At 39.2% G+C, this 25868-nt stretch overlaps 1 protein-coding gene across 11 annotated transcripts in view; it reads left to right on the top strand.

Annotated features, from left to right (window-relative positions):
* PICALM (phosphatidylinositol binding clathrin assembly protein) overlaps positions 1-25868 on the top strand; it is a 75137-nt gene that overhangs the window by 32090 nt on the left and 17179 nt on the right. For 6 of the 11 annotated variants that reach the window (XM_061458027.1, XM_061458024.1, XM_061458018.1 and 3 more), the window contains exons 3-17: positions 1941-2016; positions 3504-3606; positions 6319-6412; positions 6909-7020; positions 8322-8428; positions 9618-9659; positions 10355-10440; positions 11641-11764; positions 12107-12243; positions 14270-14370; positions 19147-19296; positions 21708-21788; positions 24368-24475; positions 25346-25477; positions 25566-25596. In XM_061458027.1, the coding sequence (XP_061314011.1) occupies positions 1941-2016; positions 3504-3606; positions 6319-6412; positions 6909-7020; positions 8322-8428; positions 9618-9659; positions 10355-10440; positions 11641-11764; positions 12107-12243; positions 14270-14370; positions 19147-19296; positions 21708-21788; positions 24368-24475; positions 25346-25477; positions 25566-25596 (1484 nt within the window). Of the gene's footprint in view, positions 1-1940; positions 2017-3503; positions 3607-6318; positions 6413-6908; positions 7021-8321; positions 8429-9617; positions 9660-10354; positions 10441-11640; positions 11765-12106; positions 12244-14269; positions 14371-19146; positions 19297-21279; positions 21364-21707; positions 21789-24367; positions 24476-25345; positions 25478-25565; positions 25597-25868 lie in introns of all 11 variants that reach the window. The other 5 variants (XM_061458021.1, XM_061458020.1, XM_061458026.1 and 2 more) reach the window with 3 other exon arrangements.

The following is a 25868-nucleotide window of genomic DNA, read 5'->3' as shown; positions in this document are numbered from 1 at the left end:
AAAAAACTAAAATTTTATTTTTTTAAGGCTTCCTTAGGAAGTGTTTCTAAACCTTCCTTTTTTACTGCAAGCAGTCAGTATAAGGCAAAAATCATAGAATCATAGAATAGTTAGGGTTGGAAAGGACCTTAAGATCATCCAGTTCCACCCCCCCTGCCATGGGCAGGGACACCTCACACTAAACCATGTCACCCAAGGCTCTGTCCAGCCTAGCCTTGAACACTGCCAGGGATGGAGCATTCACAGCTTTCCTGGCCACCCATTCCAGTGCCTCACCACCCTAACAGTAAAGATATGAAGATTGGAATTAAGAGGTATAGCTTTACATAATTACAAGTAGGATTTTGTAGAAAGAACCCAAACTTCGTTTCAGGCTGCAGTGTTCTTATAGGTTGTTTACTTGCTTCCTCTGGCTGGCTGACTGGCTGGCTCCTGGTGGGGTTATATATAATGGTTTCTCTTGCACCTTAGCTGCAGAGTATGCCTTGGTGAAAATCTGTTCTTTGAAGCTAAGTAAGCCACAAGAGGGCAGACTTCTCATGTTGACTTTAAGCATTGTCGCTGGGATAATTGACGCTTCCCAAAATAGTCTATATGCTTTTGGTGTATTTGCATTGTGAGTCATATACATTTTTGAACTGATGCCAATATACCTCATAGTAATTAAAAGGTATTTCATGAGTTCACTGTCTGAAATACTTTGTATTTTAAGAATAAAACTGCCAAATTTTGCTTCCTGAATGTGTTATAGAAGTAGTGAGGGTTAGATTGGCGCTCAAGATGAAACTTTTCACACACAGAAATAGTTCTTGATCAGTGAACATGGAAACTGAGTGCTTAGAGAATTGTTTAGATTGGAAAAGATTTAAGATTGAGTCTAGCTGTTAACCCAGCACTGCCAAGTCTACCCCTAAACCATGTTCCCAAACCGACACGACTTTTCAGTACCTCCAGGGACGGCGACTCAACCCTTTCCCTGGGCAGCCTGTTCCAATGCTTGAAATGATGAAAATGTCTACAAGTTCTTAGAGAATCTGTAAATCCCTTTGCAAAAAACCTGAAAAGCATTTGGTTCTGCAGCTTTTGCTGAATTCTGCTACAGCAGAGCACTGAAGTGCCTTTACATTTCTCCAGTCTTTTTCCAACATAACCTATTTATGCCAACAAAAATAGTTCAGTGGTATATGTTACACTAATCAGAACTGTTTTTTTTCTCTGTCAAAATGTTATTGCAAGTGAATGTTTGGTTTGTTTTTATAACAGCTCTCTATACAATGGTTCATATGACAGAGCTATTTTTCCTGCTAAATTAAGATGTGGTGCCAGTGATCTGAAATGTCTTTACAAGATGAAAATCACGTTGTGAAACCTAATTCAGAATTAGGTGTAACTAATAAGATGTACTAACTGTGATACTGTGTTAATGCTTTGTATGGATTCTTATGTTTATTTAGCATTTGATTTATAAGCAAACTAACATTTATATCACCTTTTTTTCATATTTAAGCTAAGTACCATTACACATGCATGCTGAGCATTATCAACTAGCTTTGGCTGATGGGTAAAATGAAATCAACTGTTACAGACTTGAAGTCAGTGAAACAACTGTGAGCATGTAAAATGAGAATGTATTTGGGGGGATTTGGTCAGAAGTTTCCAGTTCTGTATTCTGGCTTCAAATAAACAAAGTCTCTGAGTCAGAGGCCTTTGTGCAATATCTCCTTCACTTTGATTTGTCATAGGTTTTTACATAGAAAATTATAAGTAGCTTCTTTTGAAAGTTCACCTGAGTTTTTGTCATAGCTTCCAGATTTCACATCAGTCTCACAGTATAAAAGCTGAATCTTGTAAGCTGGCTAAGAAGAGTTCCTAATACTGTTAGCTCAGTTGCAGCTCACGGGTAATGTAGTAAAAGCATTCCAATATTTCCTTTCATCCAGCGTTTTATCCAGTATCTGGCGTCCAGAAACACGTTGTTTAATCTGAGCAATTTCCTAGACAAGAGTGGATTGCAAGGTAAGGTGACTTTTTCATTACAAGTGGGTAGAGTGCTGGGGGACACTAATGGGTCCTGTCATTTCAGAAGTAATTTCTCTGTCTGTTTTACCCCCAAACAGCATTTCTTAATTTCAATGCTGTTGTGGCATGACAGAAGCTGTCTGCTGGAGGAATTGGTTGTATCTTTCAGGGAAGGCTTTACCTATAATCGCTTCTAACTTGTTTAGCTAAACAGATTGGACTGTTCCTCTTATTTCTGAAGAGATGTCTCCATTTAAAGAGGTCTGTTTTGACTTGCAGCTTCCATTTCAACAAATGCATCATATGTACATTGGATACAGTGTCAGTGAGACAAAGAACTGTGTCTAAATGAAAAAATTAACTTTTTGTTCACAGGCCGTTCCATCCATCTTTGAGGCTAATTCTGTGGGCAAATAAGTGTTTTTCTGGTTCAGATTTTCCAGGTGAAATACCCTTCCAAACTCTTAGCTGCATTTCAGTGCAGTTCTGGTCATATGTAGAATCACAGAATGGTTTGGACTGGAAGGGACCTTAAAGCTCATCCAGTTCCAACCCACTGTGATGAGCGGGGGCCCCATCCAACCTGGCCTTAAACATTGCCAGGGATGGGGCAGCCACAGCTTCTCTGGGCACCCTGTGCCAGTGCCTCAGCACCCTCACAGGGAAGAATGTTGCTTTTGTCTTTGTCTGCTGAGGTGGTTTCTTACCTTCTGCATTACTTTTCCTATAGCTACTTCTCATTTTTGCCACAAAACAGGCACACAGGATGGTGGCCTGGGGACAAATCTTTCTCAGTAATAACAAGGGTCTACAAATGGCTTCATTTTAGTGAGTCTTAGCTTCCAAGGTCTCAGTATAATTTACAAACAGATTTCATATCTTGGTCTTTATCCTTAGACTGACAGTTATCAAACCATTTCCTATTGCCACTGTCTTAACATTGAAGAATTTTTTGTCATGTCTTAATATTTCCTTCAGTGTCTTTTCTTTATTTCTATTCAGTTCCAAACGAGAGAATGTTGTGCAGCCAATGTAAACATTTTCATGAATGCATGTAGAAACATAGAATCATACAATAGTTTGGGTTGGAAAGGACCTTAAGATCATCCAGTTCCAACCCCCTGCCATGGGCAGGGACACCTCACACTAAACCATGTCACCCAAGGCTCTGTCCAATTTATTTGATAGCAATTTCTATCATACTATGAGAGAACTTGCATAAACATACTTTGTTTTGCTTTTGGAAGTAATTTCTCTGGAAGTAAAGTGTAAACTTACACGTTTGTCAGGTCTTCTAGATACTTTTGTGTTGTCTGACATGGTAGATACGATGATGTACACTGTTTTTCATAACAGACTATATTATTGCCTGCTTTTGTATAGCTAATGAAGCTGTTTTGAGTTAATGTCTTGCACTTTTAGACTGAAGTTCTTGTTCTTTAATTGACAGGATAAGTAATAAGCTTCTGGAACTTGTTTTTTAGGTTATAACATGTCAACGTTTATCAGACGGTATAGCAGGTATCTGAATGAAAAGGCAGTTTCCTATAGACAAGTGGCTTTTGACTTCACAAAAGTAAAAAGAGGGTAAGAGCTGTGTTTTGTTTTACTTATTTTGAATTACAGGACATAAGGCAAAACCTCAGAGTGGAAAATACTACAGTTGGCTCCAGCTTAGTAGAGCAGTAACGTCTGCTTTTCGCAGTTGAACGTCTCCCATGACACAGAAAGGCTTCATTGCTCAGTTATGTATATTGCAAAAATATCTTACTTCAGTTGTTGTGATTTGGCTTCTTTAGACATTAACAGTTTAATATGAAGAAATGAAAAATGGTATGCATCAAACCAAGTAGAAGTTTAGATAAATCTTTCACAATGCATCACAAAGTTACTTTGTCTTGCATGCAGTATAGGGAACTGTGCAATTTACTTGTGTTTCTAGCTCTGGGATGTTTAAAAGTTGTGGTTTAACCCCAGCCTGCAGCTAAGTGCCACACAGCAGCTCGCTCACTCGCTCTCCCTCCAGACCCTTAATGGGATGGGGAATAGAATCAGGAAAAAGTCAAACCTGCAGGTTGAGATAAGAACAGTTTAATAATTGAAATAAAATAAAATACAATTTTTAAAAGGAAAAAGAGGAATTAAATGCAAGAAACGCAAGTGATGCACAATACAATTGCTCACCACCCGCTGACCAATATGAAGCCCGACCTGAGCAGTGATCTAGCCCTTCCAGGTGACTCCCCCCAGTTTCTATACTGGGTATGACATGCTGTGGTATAGAATACTCCTTTGGCTAGTTTGGGTCATGTGTCCTGTCTCTGCTCCCTCCCGGCTTCTTGTGCCCCTCCTCAATGGCATGAGACTGAAAAGTCCTTCATCAGGGTAAGTGCTGCTGAGCAACAACTAAACCACTGGTGTGTTATCAGCATTATTCCTAGACTAAATCCAAAACCCAGCACTGCACCAGCTACTGGGAAGAAAATTAAGTCTGTATATCCCAGCTGAAACTGTGACATGAGTGTTCTGTGAAACACCTTGAGTCCTTCCTTGTGTTTCTCTGTTCGTGTCCCAAAACCTCCATATAAAGTCCACAACCTTGGTAATGTAGTGCAATTCATACTTGGTGTATAGGAATTAAAATTTTCCCTGGAAAGTGAGCTTCTTGAAGAGGAATTAGTTGTTTGAGACTAGGTACCTCTTTACATATAATACAGTGCAGAGCACCAGTAGTTGAGGTAATTGCATGTTACAGTGAATGATAGAACTAACCTGGAGATCTCGTTCATCAGAAGGCTGGAGAGCTTGTGATGGTTACAAGTTTCTCCATCTTTTTCCATTATCTCTGTATACAGTGCTTTTTAAAGTTTAAAACTCTAACTTATTTTTACATTTGGGCATTCTTTATCATCTTTACACAGGTTAATTTATATGGAAGCTAAAAGCTTAATTCTTAACCCACAAAAATCTTAACTTTAAACTTAAATTATCCAAGTGCATTAGTTGGCTGTCCAATGATACCTTGCATTAGTGTTACAAAGGCATTTGGGACTGGCTGCAGAACAGTGTCCAAATCCCTTATGCCTCCTTGCTAATAGCATAGAGTCCCTTTAGTTTTGAAGTATGATGGTAAAATAAAAGAGGAATGCTTGTGCTCCTTCTGCCTTTAGAGATGGTTGGAATCCCAGCCACGCAAACCACTCAGCATGTTCCACATATGTGATGTGTGTGTGGTCAGGTGGCTGCAGATACATTATTGATTGTTGCACAGTTGCTTTACAATCAGGTGTTTCAGGCCTTATGAGGTGAATTATTTAGCCCACAGCATGTGCCTGGAGGTCCTTCTGCAGGCCAGCAAGAATCACTTGTGGTGGCAACAGTCTGCCTTTTCCACACCTCAGTTTCCTCAAGGGTTCTGCACCCTTGCCCTGCCACATTAACTGCAATTGCTGTTTGCTGTTAGGACGGAGTATACAGAACGAGTAGAAGGCTTGAAGCAGCGTGCTCCTCACTGCTTTCCAGCCTGGAGAGCAGCCACAGCCTTTCTGTGCAGATGCACCGCAAGACATGCGCTTGCAGGAAACATTTGGTTTGCTGTGTGCATGCTGATGAACTAACTGCAAGGCAGGCTGATTTGCCTTACAGAAAACAGTTGTTTCTTGTCACTGAGGTGATTTAATCTCTTCCTCAGTTGTGGCTTTCCTTGGGGTATTTTTGGTATTCATTTGATGAGTTGTTTCAAATACGCAGCCAGTCTTAGTCTATTAAATCTGAACAATTCATAAAACAACCAAATACTCCTAATCAGCCATTAAAAGGAAGTGTTGTGTAGTCTATAAACTTTCTGGTCTTGAAAAACATTGCCATGTTTGTTTGGTCTTTCTGACTGCTTTTAGTTGCAAAGAAAACCATTCAAACTGACACAAAATAACCATCAGATGATTGGAAAAAGCATAGGTAAAAATGAGCTTCAGAAATAATCTTCAGAGAATTGTTTTATGTTTACCTGATGCATTGTATCTCTGCTCTCTATATATATTTCTGAGCACTATCAGTTTAATTTCCTCTGAATAAAAACTCATCTTGGATTCATATTTTGGCCAAACAAGTTGTTGCTTTCATACAGTCTGGTTATTACAGTTGTATTGGCTAGACAGCATTCCTGAACACCAGAATGCCTGCTTTGAATGGCAATGATTTAAATGTTCTCTGATGACCTATTTTATTTTCTACATTGTTTCTCAGTAACAATTGACTTCAAAATTCAGGTGAAGAATGTTCTTTTGTTTTGTCCAACAGGGCTGATGGGGTGATGAGAACGATGAGCACAGAAAAACTCCTAAAAACTGTACCAATTATACAAAATCAAATGGATGCACTTCTCGACTTCAATGTAAGTTTAGCAATATATGCACGTCTCATGTATACTGCTGGCTTTGTACAAACCTGCACAAGCTTGTAAAATAGGTCAAGATTAAAGGTTTTGAACATGCTTCCATGTTATCTGCACAGCTTAAAGAGCACCAAGTGTTTTCTTCATTGGTATACTTCCAAGAAATCAGAAGAAAACAAGTATTTGCTCACTGGAGAGAATGCCTCATGCTAAGTTAGTGTTTGTTGTGTATTCTTACTGTATAAGAATTGTTTGTTCATTTAAAAGTTGATTGTTTCTGCCCTCTGTCTTATAGTTAGTTAACATTAGTTAACAAAAATATGTGCCAAAATGATTTGATTTGAGCCTGTGTTGATGTGCTGTGCTGCTATTTTCGACTAATAGCCCATGAGATGAATGGAAAGCATGCCTTGGGATAGAGAACTGGAGTTCAACTAGAAGTTTTCCAATAAGGGATCAATCCAGTTAAATTAACTTTGTTTTCTGATCTTCCTAGGTCAATAGCAATGAACTTACAAATGGTGTAATTAATGCTGCCTTCATGCTCCTCTTCAAAGATGCCATTAGACTGTTTGCGGCATATAACGAAGGGATTATTAACCTCTTAGGTAAATATAACTGTTTTCTGCAACATTAAACTCTGGGGAGGATGCTCAGTGAGCAATTACGAAGAGCTGTAATTCTGAGAAGTTGAAATAGTCTTACTGTGAAACATCAAAATAAATCTGAATTGGAAATAACACCAATATTTCCAAGTCTTTTTCTGTCCAATTGCATTTTCCATTGCACTGTACACAGGGATGGGTGAAGTTGTGAAAGTGAAGCCAAGTCAGGATTTTCTTCACTTGCACTGCTTTATTGTGGGTTTGTTGTTCCTTTTCTTTGTTGTCTCATTGAAGTGCTTGCAAACCTGAATCACGATATTGATGGGCTTTTTTTCCTTTAAGAAACAAGATCAGGTTTTGTTTCTTTTTAAGTGAAATAAGCTATGGTCAGTTACAAATTCGCAGTCACACCATCTGTGATTGTTTAGCTGTTGAAATTTGAATGTTGCTTGGTTTTAATGATTGGTTGGTTTCTGTTTCTAGAGCATATCTTCTGTTTTAAGGGGAATTGCAAATTCAGGGTTCAGGCTCTTTCACTTGCACACACACTGGAGATGCAGGGGAGTCTAAATTTGAAAGTAATCTGTTGGTTTGCTTGGTTTGGTTGTATTCTGTGATTGGAGCAAGCTGCCTGATTGCTGGTATTACCCTGTGCTTGCAAAATGGAAAGCAAAATCAGAATTAGTAAAGGACTGTCTGAAGCCTGGCAGTCTGAAGCCCTTGTCTACTTCTCTTCCCTCAGTAAGAATGAGGATGCAGTTGCTTTCATTCACATTTGGAGTGAAACTTAATACAGAAACAGGCCTTGAAAGTGCTAATTCAAGGAGAGTGGGACCCTCTTGCTTTCAGTTTTGTAATCAATTGCACCTTGTTGTAGACCACATTGTAACAAGAGGCATCAGTCTGGCAGAGAACATCCAAATCTTGACTGATATGAGGCCACTGGAACAGAGTAGATGTCTGACTGCCAGGTTGTAAAATCACCTTATTTCAACCAAGACGATGAATTTGCATTTCCTTGGGTGACCTATTCTTAAATTTGATTGTCCTCTTCAGGGTGGTTATGCTTTTGTGAGATCTAGTACCTGCAAGGTAAGGTGTTTGCATGCATGTGAGCATTAGCTTGTGCTCGATGGAGCTTCTGTCACTTGGTGCAAGTTAGGCATAGTGACCTCTGCAGTTAACATAATCAAACAGATCTGCAGGCTGTTTTCAGTTTGTCTTGGTTTATATGCTTTGACTTCGCATATCCTTTGCAGAATGCTTGGTTTCTCATTTAATGCAAGTATTCTCACTCTTTGTAGAAAAATACTTTGATATGAAAAAGAACCAGTGCAAAGAAGGCCTTGATATATATAAGAAGTTCCTCACTAGAATGACACGGATCTCAGAGTTCCTTAAAGTTGCAGAGGTAAATGTCAGTTAGCCAATATTTAAGTCAATATATAAGCCAATATCATGCCTTGTATCTGGAATAGCTTATACAAGTGCTCATTTTCTCATAAAGCAGATATTCTTTCCTTCCAGCCTAATTGCAGTTCCATCAAGGGCCACCTCATCAGCCTCTATCCTGGTGATTAGTTCATTTGAGGGCTGTATTGAAAACCTGAGTGCAAAATAATTACTGTTTTATCTGATGGAGATATATAAATATGCATTGTAAAATGTCCTTGGCTACCTAATAATTGTGAGCTTTCTTTGAAGAATAACTTTGTTTTGAAGGAAGTCCCATCATGGTAATTCGCTGCTTTCTATGATTCTAGCTGTATTCTAGTTGGAAACCTGCAATTCTGCCATAGGTTTTAGATGAAATAACCACTCACAAATAAGAAATTGAGGGAAATGAATGAACATGGGAGTGTTCTTTTAAAGATATCTTGGCTACAGGTGTGTTCACAGGGGGAAAAGCCATTACTTTGCAAAATATTGTATTGTGGTTCTTTTTTCACTGTAGTTACTCTGTTGTGTTCTCATTTCTGAAGTGTTGCGGAATTGATATAGTAATAGTATGGAATTCCTCAGCTGAAGTGTGCTTCTGTTCTTGTTTTGCTTTCCTTCATTATTCATATATCTCTTAATCAAGCCATAAAGCTTGTCTCAGAGTCTGTCCTGACACAGTATCTGTAGCAGAGATAGATACTGTCTTCAGTTGAGAGTATTAATCTTTCTATCGTAACAATATATCCTGTTGCAGAACATCTTAAGTTTGATCTGCATTTTAGAAAACAGCTGCTTCACAGAACTTTGAAGGTTCTTTGTTTCAGCAAATATATGCTCTGGATCAGTAGGTCTGAGAGTTTGCCATGAAAATCGTGGGATAGGCAAACTTCTTTAGGCTTAGAACTCCGAAACACTTGATTCTTACTGTTTTATTTTAAGGTGGTATCTGTTAAAATCTGTAACATGCCTACTTCAAATGCATATACATTTAACAGAAGAATTTGTTATAACTAACTATTATAGAGTTCAGATTGTGGAGATTTAAAATGTATATGGACAGCTTTGTGCCTTTTACATCATGTTAACGTTGTTTGATTTTTAAGCATCTCTGCCTTTAACAAAAGCAAACCGGTTCATTTTGCTCGTTTGTTTTATTACAGCAAGTTGGAATTGACAGAGGAGACATACCAGATCTCTCACAGGTAGATAAGCCTATTATGCTTGCCAGTACATGTCTGTTTGGGGTTGTATAATCAGAAGAACTTGGCATTATGGTCTGGCACTTACGCTTTTTTATGTGTCTTGTCACCGAGTTATTTCCAAGTTTGTGATCAAATCCAAACCCTGTCAGAGCCTGGCTTTTATATGCAGTGATCTATTGTTAAATATTCTACATCATTTCTGTCATAGTCTGAGTTTTAAGACGACCTTATTTCTATTGTGCTTGAAGACATAATTAATATCTGTGAGTTCACATCATGAAGCTTTTACATGATATGAGGAAGTTGTGGGTTTTGGTTAAATGCCCACTTAAATCATTGTGAAGGCTTGCAGAGTGTGTACGTAGAAATGACTTTAGGTACAATTTCCTTTAGTGCCTCTTGAAATACTGACTGCTTCCGATTGTCTGCTTGCTGCTTCCCAGCTGTTGATTTTAACATCTCTTGACATATTTGAATACCTACTGGTGAGTCATTATGCCAGAGTAATGTAGTGAGGAGAGTACATCACCTGGTATTTTAGGTAATTCAATATGTGCAGGATGCCAAGATGTGGTATAAGTATCCCGAGCCATTGTATCAGTCACCCTACAGTTGCATTCTCTCAAAGTCTTTTAACTACTGATTTTCTTCGCCTTAGATTCTTCAAGTCTGTTCCTGAATGTCTCTCTTTGCAGGCACCGAGTAGCCTTCTTGATGCTTTGGAACAACATTTAGCTTCTCTAGAAGGGAAGAAAATCAAAGATTGCACAGCTGCAATCAGGTGCTTATGCCCTTGTCCTTTTAAACATTGATTTGAATGTGAAATCCATTATAAACTAAGGTTTGCTTAGGCTTTATTGAAGACATTGTATTAGCAATGATAGAAAAGCAAGTTGTTGTATCTTTTGCTGAGTAGCTTTTTCCAGGTCAACAGAACTAGAATCTGAGGAACTGCAGTCACTTGCTGTAGAATCCATCATGTCGTAGTTATACTTTTAACACCTAATCTTAAAGTTCTGAGGAGAAACTAAGTTCTTTGTCCGTTTGCAGCCTGCAAATGCTAATTTTGTGTTAATAATTACACTCTGTAAGGTATGGCGCATTTAGACTCTTAATATCTTCAGTTTAGTCCCTTTTCTGTCAAAAGCAAGAAAATGCTTCCAGAAATCCTTACATTAAGAATGGATTTTTAAAGTAATTGGGGATTAAAGCCACAGTGCCTATAGTAAAAGGTACTCACTGATTTTGAGGGCTTGCTGAAACACAAAGTGCGCTCTAAAGGAGCCCTCCAGGCAACTTCATTGTTTAAATTTTAAAAAGCTTAATATAGGGGGGAAGACCTGCCCAATTAAAAAGCATTTCTTTAATGCATGTTCAGAAAGTAAAGCACTAATATATGTTCTTCTTATAGCAGTGACAATATTAGGGGTGAGCTCTGTTTTATCAACTGCTTGTCAGAGTACTTGCTTCCTGTTGTAAGAGTTTGTTTTAAAAGTTCTTTCAGATCTTTTTTGCACACTCTTAAACATGATGATAGAGTGCAAACTTTTCCTCTGGGACATGCTAGGTGTATGGATAGTCCCTTAACTAAACCTGTTTGAATTAGCAACAGTTTGAATTGGAGCCCAGATTATCAGATATTCCCATGTGTCTATAAATAATGCCATTTTAGGCTAACAGAAAAAGAGCAAAGGCTTCAAACATGATTCTGTGCTGCAGCTTGGAGGGGAAATATTTAAGGGGGGAAATCCCCAATCCAGTGTAAAAGAGTAGATAGCATGATTTCTAGGCATTTTCACTTTGCAGTTCATATGCTGTATCTTATTTAAACTTACCACTTTGTATTGTACGTGTAAGATATAATTAATGTTATAAAGGAGTTAAGGAGGAGACTGGGTGGATGCCAGCGAGGAGTTCTCTAGGTGTTCCTGTCACGTGTCACCTATTAACAGCCAGCTTTTCTCCTGTCCAATTACTTTAGGGCTATCACGCTTTTCGATGCAGTGTCTTCCCTTGCAAACACAGACCTGTTCCTTACAAAAGTAGATGAAAGGGAAAAACAAGCTGCATTAGAAGAAGAACAGGCTCGCTTAAAAGCTTTAAAGGTAAGCTTACAGAGTTTTAAATTGAAAATGCTTTCCCTGTGTTCTTGTGGATAGCTTGATGAGATTCTTAAAGGAGCAAAGGATAAAAACAGAGTTGTTAATACTGAATATGTGCTGTTGGCAAGTGCTGGAAGGACAATCTTATGTGCATACAGCATACAATTTGGGGGGGGGGGGGTGTTGATGAAATGGTTTCTAAAGGATTGGTGGCACCACTGACTCTGGTAACTATAAGTAGCTGTCACTAGTGTGTGGGATAAATAAAAAAGCTTTACTCACCTCCGAAGTCAGACATACAAATGCTGTTTGTGGATTTCTTATGCCAGCTCACTTTCCCAACAGGAGCAACGTCTAAAAGAACTTGCAAAGAAACCTCATACCTTTTTAACAACTGCAGCTTCTCCTGTGTCAACTGCAGCAGGAAGCGTAATGACTACACCAGCCATTGATGTTTTTTCTACCCCTAGCTCTTCCAACAGGTATGCTTCACTGTGGGTTGCACTGCAGCTAGTGGTCCCTCTGTATTTCTGCTGTAGAATGTACATTGGTTGGGTATAGATACATTAGTGATGTGGTATCTTACAGTGTTGAACCTTACACACATTCATGTGGGAAAAGCCAAATAGAAGTTCAGTTTGGGAGATCAAAAAAGATGATACTGAATTTCATGTTGCAGTTCTAGATCTTTGCAAGTAGAGTAGTAACAAATGTTTGTGGTAGATTTTCAGAGAAAGGAAAGCCTGAAACAGGGTTTGAAAGAAGAGAGGCAGGTTTTGCAGTCTTAAGTTCTATCTGGGACATCTCTGTCTGCAAGGACTTGCAAAGATAGTGCAAGAGTGCTCGCTGTACGCTAATCCTTGTCTTTGACTAGCAGGAACTGTTGGTGTGAGTAAGGGTGTGATCTTCATTGTGTAAAATACCTGTCAAATCAAGCAGTTGCAGAAGGTGACAGCCTTCTTTCCCCATTACAAAGCTACTGTATGAAATTACTTGACACCAATGCATGCAAAATAGCTGAATCACATATAAGGAGCTAGAGAATGTCAGTGTTAGTAACTGAAAGACTTCCTTGGAAAAAGATGTTCTTTCAAATTGCTTTTTAGAGGCCAGAAATCCTTGAAATGGATGTATGCTTTGGACTGGTAACTTGAATATCTGTTCTTGCTTTTTAAGAGGTCTGAAACATGGAAACATCTGATAAAGCTTCTTCAAACAGCCAGAAATGCTACATGGTGAAGACAAGAGCATTTTCTTCTGAAAGAACAAATGCTAGTTTGTCTTCATGTTTGAATTCAGTTGCTGGCAGTATGACTGCTATGAGCAAAGAGCAGATTTTATAGCAGGAGCTGCCACGCAGGGGATGTGCTGGGTCATGCGTTCAGTTGCTTGCTATTAGATGCAATGTGTCCAATTAATCCCTATTATTAACTTGAACAAGCTTTACCTTGAAAATGATCTTGGTTCTGCTGCTGATGTTACAGGGCTGTGCCAGACCATGCTGCTTTTTACTAGAAGCAGTAGTGGCAAAATGCAGGTTGAATCACTGTGGAAATGAAATAGTAAAAACTGAATGAGACAAGTGATTGGGTCAGCAAGAGAATATAGAGAGGTCCAGGATGTCACTACCAGCCTTTAAACCCCGGTGCCAATGTAAGTTTCAGTGATGCTTGGATGCCACAGTAACTTAGCTTCTGTACACGCTAGCAGCTTTATGTGCACATTTTGGTTCATTTTGTGTGGTGAAAAGTTTTGGGTGAACACCAGTACTCATTTTTTTACTTTTTTGCTTTTTCCAAGACAAATCCAAAGTATGGAATTAACTTGCTGCAAGAGGCTGAATTTTACTGTTCCTGTTTGGCTCTTGAAGTCACTACAGCAGTTGTATAAAGACTTCACTCTTCATTTCCATGTGATCTTAGGTCTCAGTTTGGTTTTCAGTAGTCTAAAATGTGCATCTGAATGAGTTGTCACTCATATGACTCAATGTGATCAAGTGTTTCAAGGTTTCTTTTCTTTTGCCTTCCCCAGAGTTTCTTAGTAGATATAAGCCAGTTTATCACCACTGGTTGATAGTGGAAAGGTGGGAGTTGTGAAATTTAGGTGTAACATTTGGTGCTGCAGCCTGTTAGAGTTCATTCTCAGTCTGCCTTTGTCATGGTGCAGGGCTTTCATGAGGTTGTTTATAAGTTGCTGAAGGTTGCTGAACATAACATGCTCTAGCCCCATTGTTGGACTGAGAGGAAGATGCGAAGACTGATTGTCTTTATGTCTTAGACAGCTTTGACAAAATTCACTTGGCATCACATAGAACTATAGTGGCTTTATTAACAGTTTTCTACAGAACTGAAAATAGGAAATACACCAGACTTTCTGATTTTGGCTTAGTTCAAAGTTTATTCTGTAACAGGCACTTTGTAATAAAGCTTTCCTCGCCACTGACAGCCACTAGCATTTGCCTTGTATTGAAAATTGCTGTAGTTCAAACAGTTGTATTTATCTTTGTAGCACTTCAAAGCTGCCAAATGATCTGCTTGATTTGCAGCCAACTTTTCAACCATCTGTACATCCTGTATCTGCTGCTCCACAAGTAGGAACTACCTGGGGAGGTAAGAGCTCTGAATCTAGTTAATGTTCCAATTGCTGTGGCCCTGTCCCTGTAAATGTTTGCCCTAGTCTGTGAGCTGTTTCTTTCTTAAAGACAGTGATCTTACAAAGGCAAGCTACAGGGGAGCAGAAAAAGTGAAATCTGGGTATGGATTAAATTAACACAGCATCTGGTGATTACAGAGAATATGCATATGAAAGTTCTTAATGGCAGAGTTACTTTAATTGTTGACCAGCTCTGTATTCATGAATCATATAGGAAGGTACAGAACCTTAGCTGTGAGAAGTCAGTTCTGTGAGGTCTGCCACATACCCCACGTTGCACACACAGGAACTTGAATACAGAATTTTCTAATACACATTTTAAACTTTGTCTAATGTTCAATCAAATTTGCAGTGAAAATAAGCACGATTTGGGGGATGCCTGATAGGAGGCAGTTGACAGCTATGCATAGAAGGAAGGAAAAGCTGGAGTTAGTTATTGAGAACAACGCAAAGCACCTCTTTACAAATTCTGTGCTGTATTTCACTTACCTACAAAGGCAAATTAGCACAAAGCTGTGGTTGGATGTCTAGAAGAGACAAAATTTATATGGAACTCTTTGCTCTGAACACCCAAATTATTGTTGTGCCCAGTTGCTAGGATGGACTGAGACATTAGATTGTCATATTGACACACGCAAGTCTTTAAACCAAAGAGATAAGCAAGAGCATTCTAGAAAGTCATGTTACTTCCAGATTAGTTTGAATGCTAGAGCATTTAGTCATTTACTCAAAGCTGGTTTTCTCTTTGCTGCTTTGCAGTGTTCCAGAATACTTCTGGTCCTGGTAACATTGCCTTACCGCACCATTGGTTATACTGCTGGAGGATTAAAAATCTCTTATGAAGATGTTTCTTTTTACTTTTCTGCATAAATAACACTTAATAAAATAGTCAACTTGGGAACTGTGTGGCTCTTTCCAGATCATGTTTCTTTATAAATCAGATGCTTGCAAAAATGCTTTCTTTTATGATGTGAAAAATTGGGAGTTGCTGCTTCAGAAAGTTTTGTGGGCATCAGAATGATCCTGTTTGGAAATTTTACTTCACTATTCCTTTCTTCTGAGCTATAGCTTTCCCTAAACATCTTTCCAGTCATCTAATACAGCGTCATAGTAAGCAGTGTATGTATCCTACTTTCCTATTTACTTTTGCTGTGTGTACTCTCTGTATCTTGCATTTGTTTGTAGGGAAATAACACACAATTTTGATAGAGAGAGGCAACAGTAATATAAGTGGGAGCTTCAGAATAAATCAAGTAGTTTACTTGGCCTTTAGTTTTGCTGAGCAGAGCATCTTTTGAGAGATGCAGTGAGGAGCATATTGAGTTATGCATACAAATCTCAGTGCTTAATAGGCTTTGATTTTAGAAATGGAGAAAAATGTCTTGGCTCATCTTGTTTGCTTTCTGGGAAGCATCTTCCGTTTCAGCTTCTGTTTGTTTCATGGGTGAGAGATAAAAGGGGAATTATCTTCCTCTCAAAGGTCACATCACAATCTAGCGTTTCTTTATGAACCTGAGTCTGAAAGTCTGTGTTGGTTCAATGTTGTGTTACTGCTGGTAAAAGTCTTCAGTAACAGTCAGTGAACTATCTGCTTATTATTGGCACATACCTAAATACTTCTAAGACCTCATTAACTGTGAAAAATCTGCTGAAATTTTAGGCTAAAACTTCTGGAATCACCATTTTTGTGTTATTTTCATCAAACCAAAACCAAATCTTTTCAACCTTGTAGACATGACCACTCACTTCACACAGGTGAGGTAGATAAGAAGTGCTTTCCACATTTTACAGATGGGGAAATCAGAGCGGTTAACTGACTTGTCTGAAGTCATACAACAAGTCAGTGGCAGAGCCAAGAATGGAACCTGAACTATTTCCAGTCCTGTGCTCTACCCTGTGCCCAGCATCCCTCCCTTAGGTAATTTTCTGACATGATGATGTTTGTATTTGGTGTACATGGTGACTTTGAGAACAGAACATCAGACCACCTATGACTTGCAATGGACTAAAATCAGTTACTGTTAAACACTTTATGCAGCAGCTCTTAGGTGTGTTATAAAAGGGTAAACTGTTCCAAAAACATTATATTTGCCTTTTGCCTTGTGCTTCCAAAGCTGTTAAAGCTCACAAGGGTAAAAACTCCCAGAGGATGAGTTCTGTAATTGTATGTTTTCACTTTACTTTTCTCAAACTGTAAGAGGTGCCACTGAAAAGCCTTTGTCATTGTTCTCTCAGGTAAAATGCTTCTGGTGGGATAACTTGAAGGTTGAGGTTTGCAAAATTCAAATTACTCTTTTAAATGCACCTGAATTATTAATGCCTAATGATAGCCTGAAGGTGCAGAGGAATTCCATTGACACCAGCAGCTGCCATGTGCATTCAAGGATGAAATTGGGCTTTAGAAACATCGAGGTGCTGCTGTAAGGAGAGACAGCGATTTTTGGAATCGGAATAAACAAGGCTATAAATTACCCAAACCCAGTGAATTTTCAGTTACCGTTTTCATAGCATTGGCAAGTTTGAGGCTTGGACAAGATTGAACATGCAGAATGAGAGTCAGAATGAGGGAGATGAGCAAAGAGTCTGAGAACAGATGGCATTTCTGAGATGATCTTGATAATGTGAAGTTGTATTGCATTGTCTTACTAGTCAAAACACATGGAACTCCATACACAACCTTGGATTTGTGAGCAGAAGTAGTATGTAGTAATTTTCCTGTTGAGTGCATGTGTGAAATAATTCCACTTGACCGTAGTTTCAAACAAACCAGGTTAAAACTTTTTTGTCCTTCTTGGCTTCTTTTATGTTATTATATCTGAGCTGTTGATTGGGGTTGTTTGGAGACCATTCAAGCTGTGTCTGCTATATTTGCCAGCTGTCAGTTCGTACTTAAACTTCAGAAGCAAAACCAATGTATTAGTTCATTATCATGGGCTGATTAGTATTGTTATTTCCACACTACTTGTTTGGATTCTTTCCAATTACAAGGAGAACCGGAAGAATCAGAAGAATGTGAAGCAGCAACAGAAAAAAGCAAGCGGGAGCTGGTGAAAGGATAATCTGACCTGGTTGATTGTCACATCTGTTTATTCTACAGCTTCAAGAATAGCACTCAAAGGAGACAGTGGTTTTAAGCAGTGATTTCAGAAGCAAGGACTCGGGTTTAGGTGACTCGTTGATTGGAGTGCTCACGAGTGAATTAGGTGGTAGCATTACCATCTGAAACATATGACAGCAATACAAAACTTCGTATTGTCTCTTACAGATACTATGTAAGCTTATTCCACTTACACTTCATTCAGTGTTGGACACTGTCTTTTTGCAGACTGAATGATTTAGGCAGCCTTTTAAGGTACTTTGCTCATTCTTACAATGGAGCCAAGCAATCTGGGAGAGCAGTCAGGTCTTACTAAGGTATCTTGAGCTTGCAGAGAATCAAAGTCTACGTTAAGCCTGCAAAGAATAACACAGTCCTGGTTTGAAAATTTCATTTTCTTTAGCAGTTGCATTAACCTAAAGCTGCATGTTATCAAGCAGGTTCTGTGGGATTCAGAGCTACGAGTCAGGGGGGTCAGATTCAGGGAAAGAAAATAATTCTCCTGTGAGGATGGCGAGGCACCAGAGAAGCTGTGGCTGCCCCATCCCTGGCAGTGTTCAAGGCCAGGTTGGAGGGGCCTTGGAGCAACCTGCTCCAGTGGAAGGTGTCCCTACCCATGGCAGGGGGTTGGAACTGGATGAGCTTTAAGGTCCCATCCAACCCAAGCCATCATCTTCCTTATCTCACTAGTGAGTTCTCGAGTTTCCCATCAGGGATCTGTGTGCTTTAATGCCAGACAGCTAAACCACAGCTCCTTCTGCCAACAAGTATTGTAGCTGCCTTTTGTATCCTACTTAACTGTTGAATTCTGGAGTACAGGAGTATTTTAGCTTGGCAGCTGTATCCGTCCTCAGGAGAACATATAACCCTCCTATATCCCTTGGGATGTGGCTCGCCTAGATCTGTGTTTTCTTCATCCCCCAGTATGATCCAACAGGTTTTCAATAAGGAACGTTTTCCTCATCACTGCTCACAGGATTTTGCCTCCTTTTATATCCACAACAAGCTTGTTACTTGCTGATGCCGCAGGTAGTAAGGAAAGGGCTTTAGTCCCGCATGCTACCTTGGCATATTCATAGCTCTTGAAGATGTCGCAATGCTCAGTAACAACAACAGCAAAGTCCACAAACACAGTTTGAAGGAAGAGAAAATGCAGCTCTGGTTTTGTCTGTTCAGGTTTTAAAGCTATCCTCAGCGTGGTATTGCATCGAATCCTTGCTTTGCGCCTGGGCTTCTGTTACGCTGAGAAGCAGTCTCTCCTCCAGAGAATTCATTGCAAGCGTCAGGATATGACTTAGTGAACCAAGAAGTGAGTGTATTTAAAGAGGAATAACATATTAATTTCCAGTACAAGACACACTCGGGAAGAAGCACAGCTTGTATGACCAAGGTGGTATTAATGAGAAAGCAAAAAAGGAAATGTGTAACTAATACCTGTAGTATTTTTCTTGAGCAGAGAACAGGTAATTCTGGACACCTTGAAAATGGAAACCAGGTCATCCCAAGGGTAGGGGTGTCAGGAAACAGCTATACTTCCTAGACTCCTCATAACTCTTACTCTTCTATACCTAGGAAGCAGCATGTAACTAAATTCATCTCCCTTTTCTTCTTTCTCTTGCTCTCTGGAATTGAACAGATCCTTTTTCTGCTACTGTTGATAGTGTTGATGATGCCATTCCAAACCTAAATCCTTTCCTTACAAAAACTAACGATGCTGCTCATCTGTCTGTGTCTTCTGAGGTATCTACTTTCACCAGTAGGACACCCACACATGAAATATTTGTTGGTAAAGTACCATTTTAAACTTAATTTCTTATTTCCTAAAACAAACTAACATTATTTCAGTTTCTAAACTATATTGGTGGGGCCTTTCAGAAACTGAAAGCTGGTCATTTGGGGCTGATTTTGTGCTATGATTTAGTAACTGTGCCACAAAAATGGAGTTAAAATCCTTGCTTGGCTGCCTAAATGGGATTCTACCTGATGTAAAGGAACTTAGTTCTAGTTAGAGCAGCTGTTTGACTGTGGTTCTATGCATAGGAATTTTGAGGTAAAATACATGCCTGAGAAGGAAAAGAAGATGCTGCTACTTTGTTCCTTAGGTTGAAATGTTGCTTTTAGGCTTTTTAACATAGGAGCTTAATCTGATGGGTTTGGAAGTGGATGTTTCCCCCCCAATCACGCTGACATTAACAAAACCAATAAAGCCATGTGCATTCTGGTGCATGGTCTCCTCAAACCCTTTGCCTACAAGGCAATAAACTAATGATTCACCTCTTTAAACCTGTTGAAATCTTCCTTTGGAGGTGATTCAGCATGGCTGTTGTATAAGAAATCCTCCTAGCATTTCTGCTGGTGCAGCTGCGTAGTAATTTGATTACTTTTCAATATGAAGAATTAAGTTGGCTTTCACAGGCTAAAAATCAATTACTTACATGTCAGTTCTGTTCTTCAGCAAAGCCGCATTTAAAGGTAATTGTGCTGAACCACAGGCTGGCTTTTTGCTGGTTGAACCCCAGTAGAATTGATCACAGAAGAATCTAGACTCTTATAACAAAGAGATCTTTATGTGCTCTGCTCTGATGAGACCCCACCTGAAGTACCTGAAGCATCCAGCTCTGGAGTCTTTAGTACAGGAAAGATGTGGACGTGTTAGAGAAAAGAGCCATAAAAGTGATCAGAGGGTTGGAGCACTTCAATGAAGAGAGGCTGAGAGTTAGGGTTGTACAGCCTAATGAAGAGAAGATGCTGGAGACACCTTACTGTGGCCTTTCAGTTCTTAAAAGGGGCCTATAAGATAGATGGGGAGAGACTTTTTAGCAAGGCCTGTTGCAATAGGATGAGAGGTGATGGTTTTAAATTGGAAGATGGGAGATTCAGGCTGGATGTGAGGAAAAAGTTCTTTACAATGAGGGTGGTAAAACACCGGCACAGGCTGCCCAGAGAGGAGCCGGATGCACCATACCTGGAGACATGCAAGGCCAGGCTGGGCAACCTGGTGTAGTTGAAGATGTCCCTGCTCGTTGCAGCAGGGTTGGACTGGATGAGCTTTGAGGATCCCTTCCAACCCAAACTGTTCGATGATCTCTGGTACTTGTTAGCAGAGATAAACCAAGGGCTCTCTTTAGAGACATTCATGCCCTCTATATGTTGTCACCTTAGTGACCACGTTCCCTAGCTTGTGTTTGGTTAGGGAAAAGAGAAAACAAGCAAGACCAAGCACAAGAACTGTCGTTGTGAACTTCTCTACACAATTCCCAGGAGGTTTAGTTGGCTGAGGCAGCAGTGGAAGTACTGTAAGGTGCTACTACGGCATAATAAACTGTCAGTTACATTCTAGAGGCTAATATAGAGAATTATTAGAATTATTATTTGAAATTAGAAGCAGTGTTAATTAATAATTAATAGAATTATTATTTGAAATACAGCTGGATTTAGTAAGGTTATTGTTCAGTCAGATCAGTTTCCTCTCCATAATTTGTTCTGCAGTCATACAAAAGGTTGGGAATAGGCAGCCTGGAGGGGTTTTCTGGCACTGACTGGGTTTTGTAGTGTTCAGCACATGGGAGCCCTGAAGTCACTGGAGATGGATGGCATTGGTACATTGCATTCCCTTCCGATGTCTCATTCTCTGAAGATACATCTAGACCAAAGTGTGACTTCCTGATAGACACACGTGTGATATATAACTGCAGTTTTAGCTATAGCACAAACAAGGTACTACGGCAAAGTGAATGTGGATTTAAAATAACTCTTTCTGGTTCTTTAGATCATTACAATCCGTTTACTCAACTAAATCCCTTTGTGGCAACCAAATATGAATCTACTATTGGGCTGTGTCCTTATACTTCAGGTATAAGAAAAATGCCTTGAAGCTTTTACACTCATTCCTTTCATGGGTGTAAAAGATGGCATTTGCTTTAAAAGAAAGGTATTTATCCTAATATAGCTGTAACTTTGAAACCATGCTTTCCCCTTTTGTGTTATAGATAAATGTAAATCTGTTTCTCACTGTATGTGTGATGCGTATTGATTTCATTCCATCGGTTCTATGTTATCAGTGTATATGTGGATTTAATAGACTGACCTGAAATATGGTTTTTGAATAGCAGATGAACAGTGTATCTTGCTTCTCTTTCTGTAACTCTTCCTCTTCTCCTTTCCTGGCTTTCTCTCTTGTGTGATACGCCTTATCAGACTCTTTTTGTGGTCCTCAAGCTTACTCTAATGCTTCTCATTTCCGCAATGAGCCTTCTTCCGTAGCTGGTCTATTTGGAGGTAGGTAATGGGATACAGCCTTTCCACAAACACACAAGTTTGGATATGTTGTGTGCCTAGAACTAGTAGGCATGTTGTTGGCTACAGAAGTGCATTATTGTAGCCGCTCCAGCTTTCATTCGTGTGCTTGTACAAGGTGCATTGTCACAAATGGTACCTGTTTTTTTCAGTTAATGCTAAACTAAGGCTTATTTAGTCTAAACATGAAATGAGTATCTCTCCATTTCAGGATTTCTTACAGCTTATATGTTGCTACGTACCACACAAACAACCTGCATGTTAAAAGTACCTTCTTATTTTCCTCTATCCCTTTGGTTTTAAGGCAAAGGGATTGGGATGTTCTTGCTGCTTGTGGTGTTTTTGTTGATATATCGCTCTTAAACAGTGCACTAAGCGAGCACAAAGCTTTACAACACAACTTGAGAAGGAGGTATCTGCTGCATTAAATTACAGCCTAATCATTTGTGCAGCTGTGTAACACCTGTATAGTGACCCAGTACTGATGCCGGCTCTGGAATGCCATCTTGCCAGCTGCTGGACAGGCTGTGGGCTATGGCAGATGATGATCTATCTAAACCAGGGTGAATAAAGAGTGTCAACATTATTGCTATACGATGTTTAGGAATACCTTCAGTAAATGGTTTCTGGAAGAGTTAGTTCTTAAAAGCACTGTAAAGTCACATTTTGGTTTAGAGTCTTTGAATAGAAATTAGCTAGAGTCATTTAACGAAAGGTTAAATACTGCGTATGACTCTGTTCCCTTTGTTCCATACCCAAAAAGCAGGATTAGTTTCTGTCAAGTCTTGGCCTATTTTCTTAAAGGAACTCCACTAAAATACTGACCTTTGCACCTTTCAAAACATCCATTTTCAGAGGAAATGCCCTGGGCTGGTGGTTGATACCGGGGCAGGATTTGATCTCGTTCAGAGGCTGATTCAAAGGAGACCTGTGTATTGTTTTGTCTTCTGGCTTATCTCATCTTGTTAGCTTTGTAAAGCTTGAAACTTCCTAAATTGTGAGAGCAGGAAACTCAGCTTGTATCAGTTAAGGCTGTTTCCCTAAAGAAAAATAGGAGCTATTGTAAGTCAAGTTTTCTATTGGTACAGGCACGGTTTTAAGAGTTGCAGGACATCCCATCAAAGGAATTCCTACCCGCAGTTCAGAGTCTCTGAAATGGCTTGTTACAACTTGACGGTATATCCTTGTCCTAAAGATACTCATTTTGGTTTGTTGATTATTTACTCCCTATCACATTACTGCTTCCCATGTTTTGCTATATGCTCTTTCATTTGCTTTTAACGAAAAGTACACTGTTGAAGTTCCTAGCGATGGATGCTTTTAAGTTACAAGCGGTATGTTCCTTTCCAACAAATAGGAAGGAACAGGTAATCCAAATGACTGTGACATTTATGTTTAAGGATAGCATCCTATAGTTATTAAAGTTTTAGGTGAAATGTGACTTATTGGAGGAAAACAGCAAGATTGAGATGAGGTGCTGTCACAGCAAGCTAAATGAAGTCCAAGTATTCTTCATCAGTTGTTTCTGTTCACTGCGATGTTTTACTGCTGAATTGTGATCCTTTTATTTCCCTTTATCCTCAACACTTCTGTTAGAAACCAAAGAGCTGGTTTACAAGCTGGCATTTCATTTTCAGATAAAGTGATAATTAGTTCTGCAGTTTCCTGAATATCTGGATGCTGGACATACACTCCTGTGTGCATGACCACATAGATAACATTAAAACCCGCAGCTCTGGAAGTAAATCAGCATTTGATTCCATATTATTGAACTATCAGTTTAATACTGCAGAACATTGCTTCTAATGTTTTGTACTGCAGTAAATGTTCACACTATTGAAAAGAATAGTGTATTTGGAGAACAATGCCTTAGAGATACCTAGAAGGAGACAAGAGGAGTACTTCAGACAGGAATAAGAGTCAAAACTTGGCTTCAGCTACCCATCTCTTGCCGTAATTGCTAGAAACGTATCTGCAAAACATGGTTACCTGCAAAATGTGTGTCAAAAAAACCCTAAATAAGCACTATGAAAATAGTGCTTATTTAGCACCTAAATAAGCACTGTTAGTATTGAGAATATCTAATCAAAGGCATTACTAGTCAGGCACTTTGAGATGGCTTGGGTCTTACTCCAGTTGTATCTTAAGAGAACTGCACAACTAATGTACCATGTGGAGGGAATAATCTTCAAACAGATTCTGTGCAAACCAGCTCCTTTTCCTGGGGAAGCATGGTGATTATTTCCTTAGTAACTTTACTGTAAGTACTTGGTGAAAGAATAAGGAAAATGTGAATAGTTAATCCAGAGATTTAGCAGTTTGGGAAAGGAGTGGGGTTTTATATGGCCTGTTCTGTCCACTTTTTGAGACAGAACCTTTCACTGGAGGAGTAACTCCAAATAAGCTTCAACTAAAGTGCTTCCAGCTCTTTCCGTTACGTACTTCTCGGTGTCAGGGTGTAATCTGGACCTTAAATACTCTGCATATTTGCCTTGCATAAAGAAGGTGGATTCATGGGAAATGCTGTATAAAAACATTCAACTTCTTTCTTTTTGCCACAGGGTTCACTCCATCTCCTGTTGCTCAACCACAGCCATCAGCTGGCCTTAATGTCGACTTTGAGTCTGTGTTTGGAAACAAATCCTCTAATGTTGTCCTAGACTCTGGTGGTAAGACACTTACTGAAATAGATGACATAGGTCCTGACTTTCTTTATTCTTGAGGTGTAGATCTCTTACTGTGACAGTGTTTCAGCTGCAGAAAGCTGACTTTAAAAGGGCAATAGCAGCGTTCTTCATCAAGTTTTTCTTTATTAATCAAAGGATTTTTCCTTACACACTATTTCTGTGTGCACCCTGCTGAAATACTTACATTGATTTCCTTCACTTCAATGTTTTGTGCATTAAAACCTCACACAGTGAACAGCCTTCGTTTTACATGCTGTCCGCTGAAATCGAGTCTGTATTTGTAGCGTGTGGTTTGAAGAGGTAAAGTTGCACCTTAATTTTATGTATCTGCAATACATTTTTGGTGCTTCCTTCTTTGTTACTTTTTTGATGTTAAGATTATATCGGAAGATGATAAATTAAGCAAGGTACAGAGTTAATTTGGATTGTAGCCATAGTTCTCTGTTCTTTTGAGCATCTGGGAAGCAAATACTTCTGGTCTTTTGACACTGGACTCTTGACATCAGATTCTTCTTGGGCAAAGCAGTGACCCACTAAAAGCAAATACAAAGACTTTTTATAAGATTGCAATGCTTGCTTTATTCTTTGGTTTCTATTTTGATTGTTTTGCTGTCATTGTGAATCCACTCCATGTAAAATTGATGCCACATAGGTTAAACTAAAGAAGTGAACAGTCTTTTCTGTAGTAAATACCTCCTTTATCAAGAGGCATAAGTTTCATCCTTGTGTAGTGTAGCATCATTAGGTTGAATGTTGTATTCTAGCTGTTATGTTGAACTTGCTGTCTAATTGGATGTCATGACATTCATGGGAGGCCTGGGATTCAAATCACTTATTCTCTATCATTCCCAGGCTTTGATGAGCTGGGTGGTCTCCTAAAACCAACAGTGGCCTCTCAAAACCAGAGTCTTCCAGTTGCCAAAGTACCACCTAACAAACTAGTGTCAGATGATCTGGATTCATCTTTAGCTAATCTTGTAGGCAGTAAGTATTGAACTATTAACATAGAAATACTTACTTAATTCTTTTAAATGAATAGAACTTCAGTGTATCTTTTTCTACTTTGTGACAGATTTGGGCATTGGGAATGGAACTACTAAAAAGTGAGTATCCAAAATTGAGCATTTCTATTGATAGTAAATTTTTATAGCAGCAAAGTTTCAAACCTGTGCATTAGAACATAATGGTAACCTACAGAGCATGTTTGGGGTTGTACTTGGTTTCTCATACAAAGTATAATGAATTATTGAGAGCTATTGGAAGGTGACTGAAGACTAAATGGTAATAATAGTGACCACAGCAGGCAAGACGTCCTCCTGTTTCTGATTCCTTTCAAGCTTTGTGTATTTAAGGGGGGGGGGCTGTAAGGATGCTG

This window comes from Pezoporus flaviventris, unplaced genomic scaffold (assembly GCF_033815535.1).
Source record: "Pezoporus flaviventris isolate CSIRO_AGI_PZ_B2104156 unplaced genomic scaffold, CSIRO_AGI_Pfla_v1 ptg000025l, whole genome shotgun sequence".
Lineage (NCBI taxonomy): Eukaryota > Metazoa > Chordata > Aves > Psittaciformes > Psittacidae > Pezoporus > Pezoporus flaviventris.
Note: the sequence above shows the minus strand (reverse complement) of the source record. Positions and strands in the feature narration are given on the sequence as shown.